A 21,074-nucleotide genomic window follows, 5' to 3' on the forward strand; every position below is an offset into this window, starting at 1 on the left:
TGTTTAAGCCTTACTTGTTCATTAGCCTGGATTCTCTCTTTTTCTGTTTCTATTTGTAATTTTTGTCTCAAATTCTACTCTTAATCTCTCCATTGCAACTTGTTCACTACTATCAACATCTTGAGATTCTTTCAATATTGATAAGGACACCAACTGGTCAATTAATTCTCTCTACATGTCACTTTTGACATAAGTCAGCAGAGAAATTCTATAATTAACTGCCCCCTTGTTCAGTTCATATTTATTACACTGGTACAGAAAATGTATATCCTACGTTTCAATAAACTTCTTAACGTTATCTGCCATGTTTAACCACAATCTACAAGTATGAACACCCACTTGTTTAGAGAAAACTTATCCATATATTTCAAGAGAGCACAGTAGAGTACTAAGCCACAACACTTCGGACGGCTTGAATTGCATAGTTTTCACAATTTCAGCTCCATGGACTGTGTTCACATAATCATATCCTGGACAGCAGGCTTCCACATATTCAGCTCCCTGACGGCAGGTTTCACAGTTCGCAATCCCACATAGCAGGCTTCACAGTTCAAGATCCAGGACGGGTCCCTATGTTATGTTTTGTCTCCACAATTTACACATGAATAGGTGTATTATCAGCTCATAGGCCCATTAAAACAGATTACTTTGAAATAACAGCTTCAATGAACAGAGATTTGAGCCAGACACAGATTCCATTTCTATCTGGCTAACATCTTCTAACAGCTGACGGCCGTAATGATATACCTACTTTTCCCTTCTTCTCATGTTGGTCAAATACCAACACAAATAAAAATCTATAAGAATATATTTCTAATAGCACAATAAACATGCTTCTCTCGTAACATAAGTAATATAATTTATCTTGATACATAGATCTCTCTATATATCACTTTACTTAACATCACTCTGGCAAATTCACTAGCCTCAATTATATAACATAAGGGTTTGAAATGACTGAGATGTGCATAGATTACATTATACATTTACTAACAGCTTTGTATCACATTTTCCTCTTATGGCAATTCCTGAGAGACAGATTTGATCTTGGCCTTCTTCCAGTTTCTATAAAATTTCTCAAAGAACACTGAATAAGACATAATGGGTAACTATAACATTTATGGATAAATAGAGGAGATAACTGTAACAGTGCATATAAATGAGGGCTTTCATAGGTAATACAATCCTCCAGCAGCCTAGCAGACGGGATCGCAACGGCTAGGCCCTGATCACACTTAATTGGGATTCGCTATTCGAATACTGTGTAATCGAATACCCATCGCCTCACGCTGGTGAGCAACGGGGTCTAGAACAATGAAATCCCATCAGGCTCACACAACCAGCAGAAAGCATTTTACCGAACCTAACTGTGCAACACGGAAGTATAATGGATACATATATATTGCATATAAATGCGCACTTTCATAAAACATACAAACCTCTACCTGCCACACTCGAACCCGAGACATCTGTGTGGCAGGTGAGAACGCAACGTTAGCCTATGTTCAACACTAATAGGGAAATGACTATTCGAATACTAAGTAATCGAATACCCTTCGCCTAACGTTGGTGGGCATCGGGATCTATACCGGTCAAATGCCCTCAGGGTTACACAACCAGTAGATGAAATTTTCCAGAAACTAACTGTACAACATGGAGGTATACAAACACGAATATAGTGCACATGAACGTGCACTTTCATAGGACATAGGAACCTCTAACAGCCAGACTCTAAACTGCGACACATGTGTAGCAGGCGGAAGCACTATCGCTAGGTTATTATCAACCATGGTAGGGAAATGATCATTCAAATACTAAGCAATAGAATTACCCTTCGTCTCATGTTGGTGAGCAACGGGGTTTACACAGGTCAAATCACATGAGGCTTACACAACCAGAAGATCGTATTTTACAGAAGCCAACTGTACAACAAGGAGGTATATGGGCACGAATATAGTGCACTATTATAGATCATAGAAATCTCCAACAGCCAGGCTCGAACCTGGGACCAGTCAAATGTAAGCAGGCTCATAAAACCGGCAAAAGGCATCTTACAGAGCCTAACTCTATAATACGGAAGTATATGAGTACGAATATAGCGCATATGAAAGCGCACTTTTATGAACATACAAATCAGCAACATCCAAGCTCGACCCGGGACACCTGCGTTTCAGGCGGGAGCGCTACCGCTAGGCTATGATCACACCTTATAGGGTAATGATTACCATTATGAGCACCATTAATAGGGAAATGACCATTCAAATATCAAGTACTCGAACTACCCCACGTCTCACGTTGGTCAGCAATAGGATGTAGACCGATCAAATTCAATAAGGCCCACACAACCAGCAGATAGCATTTTACAGAACTTAACTGTACAACAGGGAGGTATATGAACACGAATATAGTGCATATGAATATATACTTCCATAGAACATAGAAACCTCCAACGGCCAAGCTCGAATCCGGGACCCCTGTGGGACAGGCAGAATCGCTACAGCTAGGCTATGTTCACTCCTAATAGGGAAATGAATGATCGAATTCTAAGCAATCGAACTACCCTTCGTCTATCGTTAGTGAGCAACGAGGTCTCGACAGGTCAAATTTCATCAGGCTCACACAACCAGTGGATAGAATTTTACAGAACATACCTGTTGAACTCTGTGGCTTATGAATACTTACTATAAAGTGCGCATATGAATGCGCCCTTTCATAGAACATGCAAACATCCAATAGGAAGGCTTGAACCAAGGACCCCTGCGTGGCAGTCGGGAGCGCTTCTGCTATGCTACTATCACCCTCAATACAGAAATGACTATTCGAATACTCAGTAATGAAATTATCCATCGTCTCACGTTGGTGAACAACGGAGTCTACGTAGACTGGTGAATTTCCATCAGGCTCATACAACCAGCAGATAGCATTTTACAGTAGCTTACTGTACAAACATGGAGGTATACGAACACGAACAAAGTGCATATGAACGTGCACTTTCATACAACATAGAAACGTCCAACGGCCTGGCTCGATCCCGGGACTCCTGTATGGCAGGCAGAATCGCTACTGCTAGGCTATATCATCCCTAATAGGGAAATGAATATTCGAATACTAAGTAGTCTAATTACCCTTCGTATCACCTTGGTGAACAACGAGGTTTACACCAGTCAAATGCAGTCACAGAACCGGCAAATAGCATTTTACAGAACCTAACTGTATAACACGGAATTATATGAATACAAATATAGTACTTTCATAACATACGAACCAGCAACATCCAAGCTCGAACCTGGGACGCCTGTGTGGTAGGCGGGAGCGCTATCGCTTGGTTATGATCACCCGTGAAAGGAAAATAACGTTTCGAACACCCTTCGTCTCACGTTGATGAGCAACGGGGATTAGACCGTGCAGATGCAATCAGTCTCATAAAAGCGGCAAAAAGCATTTTACAGAACTTAACCGTATAACACGAAAGTATATGAATACGAATATAGTGCATATGAACGTGCACTTTAATAGAACACATGAATCTCCAACAGCCAGCCTCGAACCCGGGACCCCTGCGTGGCAAGTGGGAGCGGTACCGGTAAGGTATCACCTGTAATTGGGAAAAAGAATATTCGAATTCTATGCAATCCCGTACCCTTCGTCATATGTTCATGAGCGATGGAGTGTAGACCGATCAAATCAACTCAGGCTCACACAAGCAGCATATAACATTTTACGAAACCTAACGCGCACTTTCATAAAACATACAAGCCTCCAACAGCCAGGCGGTCTCGGTAAAGTAACATCACCCGTAATAGTGAAATGACTATTTAAATACTAAGTAATGGAATACCCTTCATTTCATGTTGGTAAGCACCGAGGTCTGGACCGGTTAAAATTCCATGTGCCTCACTCAACCAGTAGATAGCATTTTTCGGAACCTAATTGTACAACACGGAGGTATGTGAGTACGAATATAGTGCATGCGCGCTTTCATAGAACATACAAACATCTAACAGGAAAATTCGAACCCTGGACCCCTGCGTGGCAAGCGAGAGTGGTACCGCTCGAATACTAAATAATCGAATACTTGTCGTCGTTGGTGAACAATGGGGTCTAGACCGCTTAACTGACAACAGACTCACATTCCCAGGAGAAAGGAATTTACAGAACCTAAGTGTAAAGCACGAAAGTTTATGAAAACGAATATACTGCATATAAACGCGCACTTCATAGAACATGCAAACCTGCAACAGCCTGGCTCAAAACTGGGAACCCTGCGTGGTAGGCGGGAGCGGAACCCTCTAGGCTATGATTGCCCCTAGTACAGAAATGACTATTTGAATATTAAGTAATGGACTACACTTCGCCTCACATTGGTGAGGAACGGGGTCTAAACCGGTGAAATCCCATCAGGCTCACACAAATAGTAGATAGTATTTTACAGAACATAACTGTATATAACGGAGGTATATGAATACGAATATAGTGTATATGAAATCGCACTGACGTAGAACACACAATTCTCCAACAGCCAGACTTGAACCGGGAACCCTGGCAGGCGAGAGCAAGGGTATGATCACTCCTAATATTGAAATGACTATTCGAATGCTAAGCAATCGAATACCATTCGTCTCACGTTGATAAACAACGGGGTCTAGACCGGTCAAATCCAATCAGGCTAACAGAAGGAGCATATAGCATTTTACAGAACCGAACTAAACATGGAGGTATATGAATACGAATATAATGCATATAAACGAGAACATTCGTAGAAAATGAAATCCCCCAACAGCCAGGCTCATACCCAGGGCCCTTACGTGGCAATCGGGAGTGCTACGGCTAAGCTATGATCACCCCTAACTGGGATATAACTATTGAATACTATGTAATCGAACACCCTCACGTTGGTGAGCAACGGGGTCTAGACCGGAAAAATCCCAGCAGGCGCACACAACCAGGAGATTGCATTTTACAGAAGCTAAATGTACAACACGGAGGTATGTGAATGGGAATATGGTGCAAATGAACGCGCACTTTCATAGAACACAGATAGCTCAAATAGCCAGGCTCAGACCCAGGACCCCTGCGTTGTAGGCGGGACCGGTACAGCTAGAATGCAATCACCCCTAATAGGGAAATGACTATTCGATTACTAAATAATCGAATACCCTTCGTCTTAGGCTGATGAGGAACTAGGTCTAGACTGGTCAAATCCAATCAGGCTTCCACAACCAGCAAATACATTTTACAAAACCTAACTGTACAACACGGAGGTATATAAGTGGGAATATAGTGCAAATAAAAGCGCACTTTCATAGAACAGAGAAACCTCCAACAAACAGGCTCAAACCAGGACCCTATTGCAGGCGGGAGTGCTACCGCAAGGCTATGATCTCCTCTCATAGGGAAATGAATATTTGAATATTAAGTAATCGAATACCCTTCGCCTGACGCTGGTGGGCAACGGGATCAATACCGGTCAAATCTCAGCAGGCTCACAGAACCAGCAGATAGCATTTCACAGAAACTAACTGTAGAATACGGAGGAATATGAATATAATGCATATGAACGCACACTTTCATAGAACATACAAACCAGTCACAGCCAGGCTTGAACACAACCCGTGCGTGGCAGGCGGGAGCGGTACCAATAGCCTATGATAACCCCTAATAGGGAAATTGCTATACTAGTTCTAAGTACTCGAATGCCTTTCGTCTCACATTGGATTCGTAACAGGGTCTAGACCAGTCAAATCCCATCAGGCTCACACAATTAAGAGATAACATTTTACAAATTCTAACTGTACAACACGGAAGTATATGAATACGAATATTTGTAAGGTTGAGTTGATAGGGAGATCGTCTTTCTTCGTTTCGTGGTACTCAATGAAGATCAGGTGGCCTTTTCAGTTTTATTAGAAAATGTAAGTACGTACATCTATAGTACTCTGGGTTATGGTCTTATGAACATAACCCAGTGAACTGTGTGACGAGGCTGGCCAGTGTGTCTCCTCAGGTAACTCTGGCAGGAGCTATATTGGAGTCTGTCAACACCCATTCAGCAACGTGTTCATACAACAGATCAGCTCTTACCTGTTCATACATCCTGATTAACAGTGGCCTGTGAGGACAGCGATCCCGTGGGAGCATTCTATATGATGCAACTAAATATATGTAACTCACAGTATAATGATGATAACAAATAGACAGTGAAAAATTAATGCATGTGTGCGTGAGTCTTACACTTTTCTCGGCTACAACCTGCTTTCAAGGTCGTGCGAACCATGATAAGCTATGGCTATACATGAAATAGTATTAAATATAAGAGTGAAAAAATTAGCAAATAATAATCTAATACAAGAGTTATCCTTTACATCATCTAAGTATGCTTGAGAAAAGGAATAAGACACATACAATATTAGAGCATTCATAAATTCACAAATGTAAGGATAGTGAAATGATACATATAGATATGAACGGCACCAGATAAAATATCAGTATACAAATAAAATGACGAAAGTAAAGAGAATACAAAAATTCAAACAACTTATTGAATTACATATCATTCTGAAGTCAAAGTTCTTAAAGAAGGAAGTGCTGCTGCAACTACTTTCTAAATATCCAATGTGGATGTGGGGAATTCTATATCGAACACTTTTTGTCGTAGACGACATATAAGATGAATACTATGAATAACAAATGAGTGCATTAGAGAATGATATAATTGAAATTCTGGAAATATGAAGGGTGCACGTAAAAGGAACAAAAGCCAAACATCTATTGGAGAATCTAGATAGTCCTTCAACTTCCAATAGAAGACGAGTGAGAAAGTTTATGTTATGGGTGATTTGTTCTATACTCGGATAATTTTATCAATTTGTTCCAGGCAATGATCATGGGCTCTGGATGATTTGAAATTGGAACTGATAAGAGTACGTTGTGTTCCTAACTGAATCTGTCCCAGAAACATAGAAGATTTGGGTTGGTTAGATGGGCAATGAATAAGAACATTTTTGGGTCTGGGAAAAACAATACATGATAATGGTTCATATTCTCAATCCAAGGTTCATTGACCAAAACTTCCTTGAAAGAACAAGATTTAAGAACACTTTGTTGAGGTCCAAAAAGTAGGTGGTACACACATGAATTTGTAAAGTATGAAAAACTATAGTAATGGGAGGGCAAATCGAGTTGTCAAGCAAAGGTTTATGGCACAATGTTAAATCATCCAAGGAGGGATATACATTCAACGAGGAATTAACATTATGTAACAGAAAGTTCGTGTCATTAGTAAGAGTGACAGATTTTTGCGACTTTTGCATAATCAGAAGGGAATGATACTACGTTTAAAAGGTTGCAAGTGTTGAAGTTAGTGAATGGTATATGGATAATGACCGCTTAGAGAGTCACATCAACCTTTAGTAAGGAGTAATAACTGGACACGTGTTGTAAAGGGAGAGCTGGGATGCAAACGAATTGAGTCACTGATTGGTGAATAATATGTGTGAGTTAAGAAAAAGGAAAAGAGGATGGCGTGCCAACTTGGTTTACCATATCACCTACATCTTCCAATAAGCCAGAGAAATAATGTGCATAATATGTGATTTGAGCATATAAATTTTCAACATATGTGGAAGTAGTAACTAGCACATAAGATATAAACAGATTTTGACAGTAGTTCTACCTGTTGTATTAAGTTGTTAAATCTTAACTTGTTGTCATTCACATACTTGGAATATTGCTTTAAGATCTTAGTTTCAGCCTGCAAACCTGTTGTTAAGAAGTTGTTGAAATTGTAAAGGTTGAACCTGGCTCCTAAGTGATTTAAGTTCTTCCTGAGTAGCAGCACCAAACAAATATGATTGGAAGGGACCCTACAAAATTAAGCAGACCTTTTTTGCTTCTCTGCGTTTTCGTGTTCATCCTGGCATCTGTATTCTCTTACTCTGGAACAGTCGTCTATGAAAGTTGGTGTGGGCAGGATCGCTAACCTTGCTTGAGACATCTCGATGTGATGTCAGCACTACCCGACTGTGGCGCTGTGTTGAATTCTCTTGTCAACGGCCGTGTGTTAGCAGTACAATAAAGGCGTATCTTCAGTGCAGGGAGGCACGGGGGATGGATCACGTAGCTGGCCGTGGGTTCCGTCTTTAACGTCCACAGGAGCGAGCGTCAGACTGTGTCAGGTAGGCGGCTTGTATGAATACTGAGAAAAAAGGCTTAGAGATATGTAGTAGGTGTGACGGTCGTTCACTGCTACCATTTGTAAGGGAGATCGGATCTTTCTTCGTTTCATGGTACTCATTGAAGATCAGGTGGTCTTTGCGGTTATATTATGATAAAGTAAGTACGTACATCTATAGTACTCTGGGTTATTGCCTTATGACACTTGTGAACGGTGTGACGAGGCTGGCCAGTGTGTCCCTTCTGGTAACACTGGCAGGGGTTATATTGGAGTCCGTCAACACCAATTTAACAAAGTGTTGAAACAACAAATCAGCTCTTACCTGTTCAAACAACAAATCAGCTCTTACCTGTTCAAACAACAAATCAGCTCTTACCTGTTCAAACAACAAAATCAGCTCTTACCTGTTCAAACATCCTGATTAACAGTAGCCCGTGAGAACGGTGAGCCCGTGGGATCACTGTATGCAATGCAACTAAGTATATGTAACTCACAGTAAAATGTTGATAACAAATAGCTAATGAAAGATTAATGGCAAATGTGCGTGAGTCTTACAAACATAGTGCATATGAACGCTCACTTTCATAGAACATACAAATCTCCAAAAGCCAAGCTATTCGCGCACTTTCATAAAATATGCAATCCTCTAAGAGCCAGGCTCAAACCCGGGACGTCTGTGTAGCAAGGGAGAGCGCTACCGCAAGGCTATGATCACCCATCCATTGAAATGATCATACGAATGAGAATCAATTGAATACCCTTCGTCTCAAATTGGTGAACAACGGGGTCTAAAACAATCGAATAACATCAGGCTCAAACAACCATCAGATAGCATTTTACAGGACCTAACTTTAGAACACGGAGGTATATGAATACAAATATAATATATATAACCACGAGCTTTGATAAAACACTGAAACCTCCAACAGCCAGGACCGAACAGGGGGCGCCTGTGTTTCAGGCTGGAGCTCTACCGCTACATTATCACCACTAATAGGGAAATGACTATACGAATACTAAGTAATCGAATAACCTTCGTCTCTTGTAGGTGAGCAACAAGGTTTAGATCGATCAAATCGAATCAGGCTCACACAACCAGATAGTATTTTAGATAACGTAACTGTAGAACACGGAGATATATGAATACGAATGTAGTGCATATGAACGAGCACTTTTATAGAACATACAAATCTCCAAAAGCCACGCAGGGAATACGTGGGAAGTATTCTTTCTCCCCTATCCCCAGGGATAACCTACGTCTCACACTAGTAAGCCACGGGGCCTAGACCGGTCAAATCCCTTCATGCTCAGACAACCAGCAGATAGCATTTTACAGAAACTAACTGTGCAACACGGAGGTATATGAATACGAATATATTGCATAAAAAAGAGCACCTTCAGAAAACATACAAACATCCTACAGCCAGGTTCGAATGCTAAGTAATCGAATACCCTTCGTCTTTCGTTGGTGAGCAACATACCATCAGGCTCACACAACCAGCAGATAGTATATGAATACGATTACAGTGCATATGAACGCGCACTGATATAAAACATAAAAATCTCCAAAAGCCAAGTCCGAACATGGAACCCTTGCTTGGCAGGCGGGAGCGGTAGCACAAGGATATGGTCATCTCTAATAAGGAAATGACTATTCGAATACTCGTAATCGAATACCTCTCGTCTCACGTTGTTCAACAGCGGGGTCTGGACCGGTCAAATCCAATCAGTCTCACACAACCAGCATATAACATTATAGAAAACGTATCTATACAACACGACTGTAGATGAATAGGACTATATCGCATACGAACGCGCACTTTTATAGAAGATACAAACGTAGAAGTCAGGCTTGAGCCCGGGATCCCTGCGTGGCAGGCGGAAACGCTACTGCTAGGCTATGATCATCCTTGATATTGAAAGGATTAATTGAATGCTAAGGAATCGAATACCCTTCGTGTCACGTTGATGAGCAAGGGGTATAGACCAATCAAATCCCATCAGTCTCATACAACCAGCGGATAGCATTCTACAAAACCTTGCTGTGCAACACAGAGGTATATGAATACGAATATAGTGCATATGAACGCGCACTTTCATGGGACACATAAACCTTCAACAGGCACTCTACAGCCAGTCTCGAACCAGGGACGTCTCGAAGGCAGGCAGGGGCGCTACGGCTAGCCGATGATCACCCCTAATAGGGAAATCACAATTCGAATACTAAGTAATTGAATGCCCTTCGTCTTACGGTGGTCAGCCATGGGGTCTAAACCGGTCAAATCCCTTCATTCTAACACAACCAGCAGATAGCATTTTACAGAATGTAACTGTAAAACACAGAAATATATGAAATCGAATATATTGCTTAAGTACGCACACTTTCATAAAACATACAAACATCCTACAGACAGGCTCAAACCCGGGACCCCTGCGTAGGGGGCGGTAGCGGTACCGCAAGGCTAAGACCACCCGTAATAGGGAAATGACTATTCAAATACTAAGTAACTGAATAAAGTTCGTCTCACGTTCTTGAGCAACGGTGTTTAGACTGGTCAAATTCCATGAAGCTCACATAACCATTAGATAGCATTTAACAGAACGTAACTATAAGACACGGAGGTATAGTGAGACAAATATAGTGCGTATGAACGTGGCAGGCGGAATGCTACCGCTAATCACTCCTAGTAGCGAAGTGACTATTCGAATACTAAGTAATCGATAACCTTCGTTGCGCGTTGGTGAGCAACGGGGTCTAGACCGATAAATCACATCAGGTTCACGCAACCAGCAAATAGCATTTTACTGAATCTAACTATAGATCATGTAGGTATATGAACACAAATACAGTTCGTATGAACGAGCACTTTCGAGCACTTTCATAGAACACAAAAACCTTCAACAATGAGGCTCGAATCCGGGACTCCTGCTTGGCAGGCGGGAGCACTACTGCTTTCCTATAATCACCCTTATGGAGAAATGACTATTCGAATACTAAGTAATCAAATACCCTTCATCTCTTGTTTATGAGCAAAAGGGTTTAGATTGACCAATTCCCATCAGGCTCACTCAACCAACGCATAGTATTTTACAGAACCTAACTGGGCAACACGGAGGTATAAGAATAAGAATATAGTGCATATGAACGCGCACTTTTATAGAACATAGAAATCTCCAAAAGCCAAGCCCGAACCTAGGACCCCTGCGTGGTAGGCGGGAGTCCTACTGCTAAGCTATGATCACTTCTAATAGAGAAATGACTATTCGAATACTAAGTAATCGAGTACCCTTCGTCTCACGTTGGTCAGCAAACAGGTCATTCGAATGCTAACTAATGGAATACCCTTCCTCTGACGTTGGTGAGGAACGGGGTCTAGACAAATCAAATCCATATCTGGGTCACACAACCAGCAGATAGCATTTACAAAACCTAACTGTATAACACACAGGTAAAGGAATAAGAATATTGTACATATAAACATACAAACAGCCAACAGACAATTTCGAACTCACAAGCCTCCTTGGCAGGTGGGAGCGCTACCGCTAAGCTTGATCAACCTTGATAGGAAAATGACTATTCGATTATAAGTGATCGAATATTCTTCGTCTCAGGTTGGTGGGGAACGGGGTGTAGACCGGTCACATCCCATCAGGCTAACACAACTAGCAGATAGCGTTTTACAGAACCAACTTTAGAACACGGAAGTATATGAATACGAATACATCACATATGAGCAACCACTTTCATTGAACATACAAACCTCTATCAGCCAGTCTCGAACCCGAGATACCTGTGTGGCAGGCGAGAGTGCTACCGCAAGGCTATAATCACCACTAATTTTGAAATGAATATGTGAATGTAATTGAATACCCTTCCTCTCACGTTGGTGAGGAGCTGGGTCCAGAGCAATCAAATCCCATCTGGTTCGCAAAACCAGCAGATAGCTTTTTACAGAACCTAACTGTACAACACCGAGTTATATGAATACGAGTATAGTGCATATGGATGCGCACCTTTATAGAACATAGAAACCTCGAACAGACACTCTCGAACCCGGGACGCCTGGTTGGCAGTCGGGACCACTACCGCGGGGCTATGATCACTCATGATGGGTAAACTACTACCCGAATACCAATTAGTCGAATACCCTTCGTGTCCCGCTAATAAGCCACAGGGTCTAGACCAATCAAATCCCATCAGGCTTAAACAACAAAGCAGATAGCATTTCACAGAACCTAACTGTCCAACATGGAGATATATTGAAAACGAATATAGTGCATATGAATACACAATTCCATAGAACGTACAAAACTCCAACTAGTAGTCTGATACTCGGAACTCCTGCATGGCAAGAGGGAACGATAACGACAGGCTACGAGCATCCCTAATAGGGAAATAACAATGATGATAATAAGTAATCGAATGCCCATCGTCTCATGTTGGTGAGAAACGAGGTCTAGACCGGTCAATATCCATCAGGCTCACACAACCAGCAGATGGCAATTTACAGAACCTAACTGTACAACACGGAGGTATATTGATACGAATATAGTGCCTAACAAAGAGCACTTTCATAAAACATACAAACATCGTACAGCCAGGTTCGAGCCTGGGACCCCTTCGAGGCAGGGGGGAGCAGTACCGCAAGGCAATGATTGCTACTAGTAGGGAGATTATTACTCGAATGCTAATTAATCGAATACCCTTCGTCTCACACTAGCAAGCCACGGGGTCTATTCCAATCAAGTGCCATCATGTTCACACAAGCATTAGATAGGATTTTACAGAAGAAAAGAATAAAACACGGACGTGTATTGAATACAAATATCGTGCATATGAACGTGCACTTACGTAAAACATAGAAACCCCCAGTAGCCAGGCTCGAACTCTGAACCTCTGCGTGGGAAGCGGTAACGCCTCCGCTAGGCTAAGATCATACCTAATGGGGCAATGACTATTCATTTACTAAGAAATCAGATACCCTTCCTCTCACGGTGGTGACCAACGGGGTTTAGACCGATCAATGCCATCAGGCTCACACGACTAGCAAATAGCATCTTACAAAATCTATCTGTACAACACCGAGGTGCATGAATCCGAATATAGTGCCTATGAACACGCGATTTCAATGAATATACAATCCTCCAACAACGAGGCTCGAACCCCGGACCTCGCCGTGGAAGGTGGGAGCGCTACCGCAAGGCTATGATTACCCCTAATACTGCAATGAATATTCGAAAGCTAAGCAGTCGAATATCAATCCTCTCTCGCTGGTGACCAACTTGGTCTAGACCGATCAAATCTCATCAGTTTCACACAACCAGCAGACAGCATTTTACAGAACCTAACTGCACAACACGGAGGTATATGAATACGAGTATAGCGTATATGGATGAGCACTTTGACAGAACATAGAAACCTCCAACAGGCAATCTCGAACCCGGGACGCCTGGTTGGCAGGCGATAATGCTATAGCTAGGCTATGATAACCCCTAATAGGGATTACTGTTCAAATACTAAGTAATCGAATACCCTTTGTCTCACGCTAGCAAATCACGGGATCTAAACCGGTCAAATCCCGTCATGCTCACACAACCAGCAGATAGTAATTCAGAGAACCTAACTAGAAACACGGAGTTATGTGAATACAAATATAGTGCATTTGAACGTGCACTTTCATACAACAGTGTTACCACTAAGTGTTACCACTAAGTGTAGTGTTACCACTAAGCTATCACCATTTATAGGGAAATTACTACGCGAATACATATCAATAGAATACCCTTCGTCTCACGGTAGTAGGCCACGGGTTCTTGACCAGTCAAATCCCTTCACGCTCATCCAACCAGCGAAAGGCATTTTACAGAACCTAACTGTACAAGACAGAAGTATATTGAATAAGAATATAGCGCATATGAATGCGACTTACATAGAACACAGAAACCTCCAACAGCTAGGCTCGAACCCGCGACTCCTGCGTGTCAAGCGGGAGCGCTACCGCTAGGCTGTGATCACCTCTGACTGTGAAAAAACTATTGAATACTAAGTGATCGAGTAACCTTCGTCTCACGTTGGTGAGGAACAGGGTTTAGACCGATTAAATGCAATCAGGCTCACACAACCAGCTGATGGAATTTCACAGAACCTAACTGTAAAACATCGAGGTACATGAATAAGAATGTAGTACATATGAACGCGCACTTTCATGGAACATACAATCGTACAACAACCAGGCTCGAGCCCGGGACCTCGACGTGGTAGGCGGGAACGTTACCGCAAGGCTAAGATTACCCCTAATATTGAAATAACTCTTCGAATGCTAAGTAATCGAATACCCTTAGTGTGACTTTGGTAAGCAACGGGGTCTAGACCGATCAAATGCCATAAGGCTCACGCAACTAGCAGATATGAATACGAATGTAGTGCTCATGAAAGCGCACATTCATAAAACAGAAAAACCTCCAGCAGCCGGTCTCCAACCCGAAACGCCTGTTTGGCAGGCGGGAGCGCAACCGATAGGCTATGATCACCCCTAATAGGGAAATGACTATTTGAATATTAGGTAAAAGAATAACCTTCGTCTCACATTAGCAAGCCACGAGATCTAGACCGGTCATATTCCCTTCATACTCACACAACCAGCAGATAGCATTTAACAGAACGTAACTCTAGAACACGGAGTTATGTGCATATGAACGCGCACTTTCATGTATGATAAAAACCTCCAACAATCAGGTTTGAATCGAGGACCCCTGCGTGGCAGGCGGGAGCACTCCTAATGAAGAAATGACTATTCCAATACTAAATGATGGAATAGCCTTCGTTGGTGAACAACGGGGCTAGACCACTTAAATGCAATCAGGCTTACACCACCGGCACATAGCACTTTACAGAACTAACTGTACAACATGCAGGTATATGAATACGAATATAGTGGATAAGAACGCGCATTTTCATAGAACATACAAACCTGCAACAGCCAGGTTCGATCCCGGGATCCTTGTGTTGCAGGCGAGGGCGCTAATTCTAAGCTATGATCACCCACTATAGGGAAATGACTATTCGAATATAAGTAAGAGAATACCCTTCGCGTCACATTGGTGAGCAACGGGGTCTAACCGTTCAAATGCCATCAAGCCCAAACCACTAGCAGATAGCATTTTATAGTACCTAACTGTACAACACATGAATATTGTGCATAGGAACGCGCACATCCATAAAACATGCAACCACTCGAGCCCAGGACCTCTGCGTGGCACGTGGAAGCACTACCGCAAAGCTATGATCACACTGAAATGACTATTCGAATGCTAAGTAATCGAATACCCTTCCTCTCACGTTGATGAGCAACGCGGTCTAGACCGAACGAATCCTATTAGGCTCAAACAACAAACCAGATAGCATTTTATAGAGCCTAAATGCACGTCATGGAGGGATATGAATACAAATATAGCGCATATGAACGCGCACTTTCACAGAACAGAAATTTCCAAGATTAAGGTTCGAACCCGTGACCCCCGAACGGCAAGCGGGAGTGCTACCGCTTGGTTATGCTCACCTCCAGAAGCGAAATGACAATTCGAATAATATGTAATCGAATACCCATCGTCTAACGTTGGTGAGCAACGGGGTCTAGAACGGTCAAATCCCATCAATCTCACAGAACCAGCAGATAGCATTTTACAGAACCTAACTATACAACACGTAGTTATATGAATACGAATATAGTGCACAAGAAAGCGCACTTTCATAAAGATTACAAACATCCGATGGTCAGGTTCAACCTAGAACCCCTGTTTGGCCGGCGGAAGCGCTACTGCTAGTCTTTGATCGCCCCGATAAGGAATTGACTGTTCGATTATGAGTAATCGAATACCATTCGTCTTGCTGGTCAAATCATATCAAGCTCACACAACCAGCAAATAGCATTTTGCAGAACCTAACTATATAACAAGGAGGTATATGAATACGAATATAGTGCATAAGAAAGCGCACTCTCATAAAACATTCAGACATCTGACAGCCAGGCTTGAGCCCGGAGCCCCTGCGTGGTAGGTGGAAGCGCTACCGCTAGTCTTTGATCGCTCCTAATAAGAAAATGACTGGTCGAATATGAGTAATCAAATACACTTCCACTCATATTGGTAAGAAACCCGGTATAGACTGGTCAATTCCCATCAGGCTTGCACAACCAGCAGATGGCATTTTACCAAACCTAACTGTACAGCACAGACTTATGTAAATACGGATACATTGCATATGAACAAGCACTTTCATAGAACATACAAACCTTCAAAAGCCAGAATTGAATCTGGAACCCCTTGAGTGGCAGGCGGGAGTGCTAGTGCTAATAGGGATATGACATTCGAATACTAAGTCATCGAATACCTTTCGCGTCACATTAGTGAGCAACGGAGTGTAGACCGGTCAAATATCATCACCCTCACATAACAAGCAGATAACATTTTACAGAATCTAATTGTAGAACACGGAGGTATATGAAAATGAGTATAGTGCATATGAATGTGCACTTTCACAAAACATACAGTCTTCCAATAGCCAGTCCCCAACTTGCGACGCCTGCGTGGCAAGCGAGAGCGCTACCACTAGGCTATGATCACCCATAACAGGGAAATCACTATTCGAATACTAAGTAATCGAATACCTTTCGTCTCACGTTTTGAGCAACTGGGCTTAGACTGGTCAAATCCTATCAGACTCACGCAAATAGCAGATAGTATATTACAGAACCTAACTGTACCACACGGAGGTATATGAATACGAAAATACTGCATATGAACGCAGTCTTCCATAGAACATAGAAACCTACAACAAGCACGTTGAAACCAGGGATCCCTGCGGGGCAGGCGGGAGCGTTACCGACAGCTATCATCGCCCCTAAAACTGAAATTACTATTCGAATAAAACGAATCGAATACCCTTCGCGCATGTTGGTGAGAAACGCAGTCTACACCGATCAAATGGCATCCGGCTCACACAACCAGCGGATAGCATTTTACAGAACCTAACTGTACAACAACGAGGTACTTGAATACGAATATATTGCATATGAACTCGCAGTTTCATAGAACATACAATCCACCAACAAGCAGGCTCGAACCTCGGACCTCTGAGTGGCACGCGGGAAGCGCTAACTGCGAGGCTATGATCACCCCTAATTGAAATGACCATTCGAATGGTAAGTAGTCGAATACCCTTCCTTTCACGTTGGTGAGCAACGGGGCCTAGACCGAGCAATTCCCATGTCTCAAACAACAAAGCAGGTAGCATTTTAGAGAACCTAACTTTACAATACGGAGGTATATGAATACGAATATAGTGCATATGAACGCGCACTTCCAAGAACATACAATCAGTCTCGATCCTGGGACGCCTGCTTGGCAGGCGGGAGTGTTACTGCTACGCTATGATCACCCTTAATGGGGAAATTACTGCTCGAATACTGATTAATCGAATACCCTTCGTCTCACGCTAGTAAGCCACGGGGTCGAAACCGATCAAATCCCATCAGGATCAAACAACAAAGTAGATACCATTTTACAGAACCTAAATGTACAACACAGTGTTATATGGATACGAATATAGTGCATATGAACGCGCACTTTCATAAAACATAGAAACCTCCGACAACCAGGCTCGAACCCGAGTACCCGGATTGGCAGGCGGGAACGCTACCGCTAAAGGGAAAATTACTACTTGAATACTAAGAAATAGAATACTCTTCGTCTCTCGTTGGTGAACAACGGGGTTTAGACCAATCAAATCCCATGTAAATGCAAGCGTTGGAGAGAGGGGCGAGTAATGCAGTCTGTTGGGAATGAGAGGGCCTAGGAAGTGAGTCAGTTGTTGTTCGCCGATGATGCAGCTCTGGTGGCTGATTCTAGTGAGAAACTACAGAAGCTGGTGACTGAGTTTAGAAAAGTGTGTGGAAGGAGAAAGTGAAGAGTAAATGTTAGTAAGAGCAAGGTTATTTGGTTCAGGATGGTTGAGGGACAAGTTAGTTGGGATGTAAGTCTGAATGAAGAAAAAGTGGAGAGAGTGAAGCGCTTTAGATATCTGGAAGTGGACTTAGCAGTGAGTGGAAGTGGAACCATGAAAGTGGAAGCTAGTCATAGGGTGGAGTCAGGGGCGAATGTTCTGGGAGCGATGAAGAATGTGTGGAAAGAAAGAACGTTATCTATGAGAGCGAAAATGGGTATGTTTGAAGGAATAGTAGCTCAGCAATATTATATGGTTGCGAGGCATGGGCTATAGACAGGTTTGCACTGAGGAGGATGGGTGTGTTGGAAAAGAAATCTTTGAGGACAGTATTGGTATGAAGCGATCGAGTGAGTAATGAAAGGGCAAGAGAGATGTGTGGTATTAAACGAGGTCGTTGAGAGAGCAGAAGAGGGTTTGTTGAAATTGTTTGAACAAATGGAGAGAATGAGTGAAGAGAGGTTGACAAAGAGGATATACATGTCAGAGGAGAAGGGAACAAGAAGAAGTGGGAGACCAAATTGGAGGTAGAAGGATGAAGTGAAAAACATTTCGAGTGATCGGGTCCTGAACATGCAAGAGGGTGAGAGGCGTGCAAAAATAGAGTGAATTGGAACGATGTGGTATAGCGGGGTCGACGCACTGTCAATGGACTGAACCAGGGCATTTGAAACGTCTTGAGTAAACCATAGAAAGGTCTGTGGGGCCTTGATGTGGAAAGGGAGTTGTGCTTTCGTTGCATTACACATGATAGAGACTGAGTGTGAACGAATTTGGCCTTTTTATCTGTTTCTTGGTATTACCTCTGACGCAGGGAGTGGCAATGCTGTTTCCTGTGGGGTGGGGTGGCGCCGAAAATGGAAGAAAGAAAGTGAATATGAATATGGACATGGGTATCTATGTATATGGCTCTGTATGTGTCTGTATAGGTATGCATATGTTCATATGTATATGTATATCTATGTATATGTACGTGTATGAGCGTGTTTTTATGCACGTGTGTATGAGTGGATGTCTTTCTTTTCTGTTTCTTGTCATTACCTCACTGACGCGGGAAACAGTAATCAAGTAGGAAGGTGAATAAATAGATAAATGAATATATCTATTCTATATAATCTTTCTTTTTTTAGTGAAAGGGAACAGTCCTCAACTTATTTCTATCCATTTAATTACTAGAGAAAGGACAACTTTATATTACCCTATCAATGACAAAAGAACAGAGTTTCTATATTCGGGTAATATTACCTTCTGATGCTCATCTTTTTTTCTCTATATTTGTTTTTGAGGCTTCATTCCTTAATTGTCCAAAACATATGTTTAATATTCTCACCTTTCCCTTCTTGCTACCTAGCAGGTTCCCCAAGGAGCAGCAGCAGCAGCAACAGCAAGAGGGATGCGTTATTCACGCCTAACACACCTCATCTAAGATACCCGAAGGAGACAAACGGTCCTTCTAGTGACATGGACGTCCTCACGAGCCAAGGGAACGTCCTTCCGAACCAGAATGACGTCCTTATTGGAAGTCCAGTTGGCGCGAGAGTTAGGGCACGGTTAGTCCCGTGTAATGGGACGGCGGCAGGTGGAGCTGTGTTCCATTGTGGCCCCGGAGAGTGCATTTCTAGCATCCTCCGGTGCAACGGTGTACCTGAATGTACTGGGAGCGAGGACGAGAGCGTCAGAGAATGTGGTAATTATCTGTAATGTTTTTCACCTATATTTACCATTTACTGCATTACTTTGATACTGTGAATGTGAATGAATACTGGTGTGAAGTTCATGTAAGAAGGATATACAATGTGTCATCTTTGTTCGTTACGCTGTAGGCTTCCTACGATCACTAGTAAAGTATACAAGTATCGTCGTACACCGCAATATACTTATGTTTTGCTCCAATTGATTTCCTGAATCATATATATATATATATATATATATATATATATATATGCTGTCAATGGATTGCACCAGGGCATGTGAAGCGTCTGGGGTAAACCATGGAAAGTTCTGTGGGGCCTGGGTGTGAAAAGGGAGCTGTGGTTTCGGTGCATTATTACATGACAGCTAGAGACTGAGTGTGAGCGAATGGGGCCTTTGTTGTCTTTTCCTAGCGCTACCTCGCACACATGAGGGGGAAGGGGGTTGTTATTCCATGTGTGGCGAGGTGGCGATGTGAACAAATAAAGGCAGACAGTATGAATTATGTACATGTGTATATATGTATATGTCTGTGGGTGTATACATATGTATACATTGAGATGTATAGGTATGTACATTTGCGTGTGTGGACGTGTATGTATATACATGTGTATGTGGGCGGGTTGGTCCGTTCTTTCGTCTGTTTCCTTGCGCTACCTCGCTAACGCGGGAAACAGCGACAAAGCAAAATAAATAAATGAATAAATAAATAAATAAATAAATAAATGAATATATAAAGGGTATAAATGAATATATAAAGGGTATTCAAGTACTTAGTATTTCGAATAGTTGTTTCCTATTATACAGTCCCATAGCCTAGCGGTTACATGCCTGCCTCTTGCACAGGGGTCCCGGGTTCGATCCTGGCTGTTGGAGGTTTGTATGCTGTATAAAGGTGCGCGTTCATATGCACTTTATTCGTATTCATATACCTCCGCGTTGTACATTTAGGTTCGGTAAAACGCTATCAGCTGGCTATGTGCGTCTGTTCGGAAACAACCGGTATAGACCCCGTTGCTCACCATTGTGAGACGAAGGGTATTCGAGTACTTAGTATTTCGAATAGTTGTTTCCTATTATACAGTCTCATAGGCTAGCGGTTAGCATGCCTGCCTCTTGCACAGGGGTCCCGGGTTCGATCCTTGCTGTTGGAGGTTTGTATGTTCTATGAAGGTGCGCGTTCATATGCACTTTATTCGTATGTATATA

General features: G+C 42.4%; 1 protein-coding gene across 1 annotated transcript in view; it reads left to right on the forward strand.

Moving 5' to 3' along the window:
- Positions 1 to 2,948: 2,948 nt before the first annotated feature.
- The window catches only part of LOC139765732 (uncharacterized), a 556,217-nt gene continuing 538,091 nt past the window's right edge, over positions 2,949 to 21,074 (forward strand). The window contains exons 1-2 of the mRNA XM_071693548.1: positions 2,949 to 3,042; positions 19,528 to 19,860. Of these exons, the coding sequence (XP_071549649.1) occupies positions 2,949 to 3,042; positions 19,528 to 19,860 (427 nt within the window). The remainder of the gene's footprint in view (positions 3,043 to 19,527; positions 19,861 to 21,074) is intronic.

The sequence above is a fragment of the Panulirus ornatus genome, chromosome 55 (genome assembly GCF_036320965.1).
Source record: "Panulirus ornatus isolate Po-2019 chromosome 55, ASM3632096v1, whole genome shotgun sequence".
Taxonomy (NCBI): domain Eukaryota; kingdom Metazoa; phylum Arthropoda; class Malacostraca; order Decapoda; family Palinuridae; genus Panulirus; species Panulirus ornatus.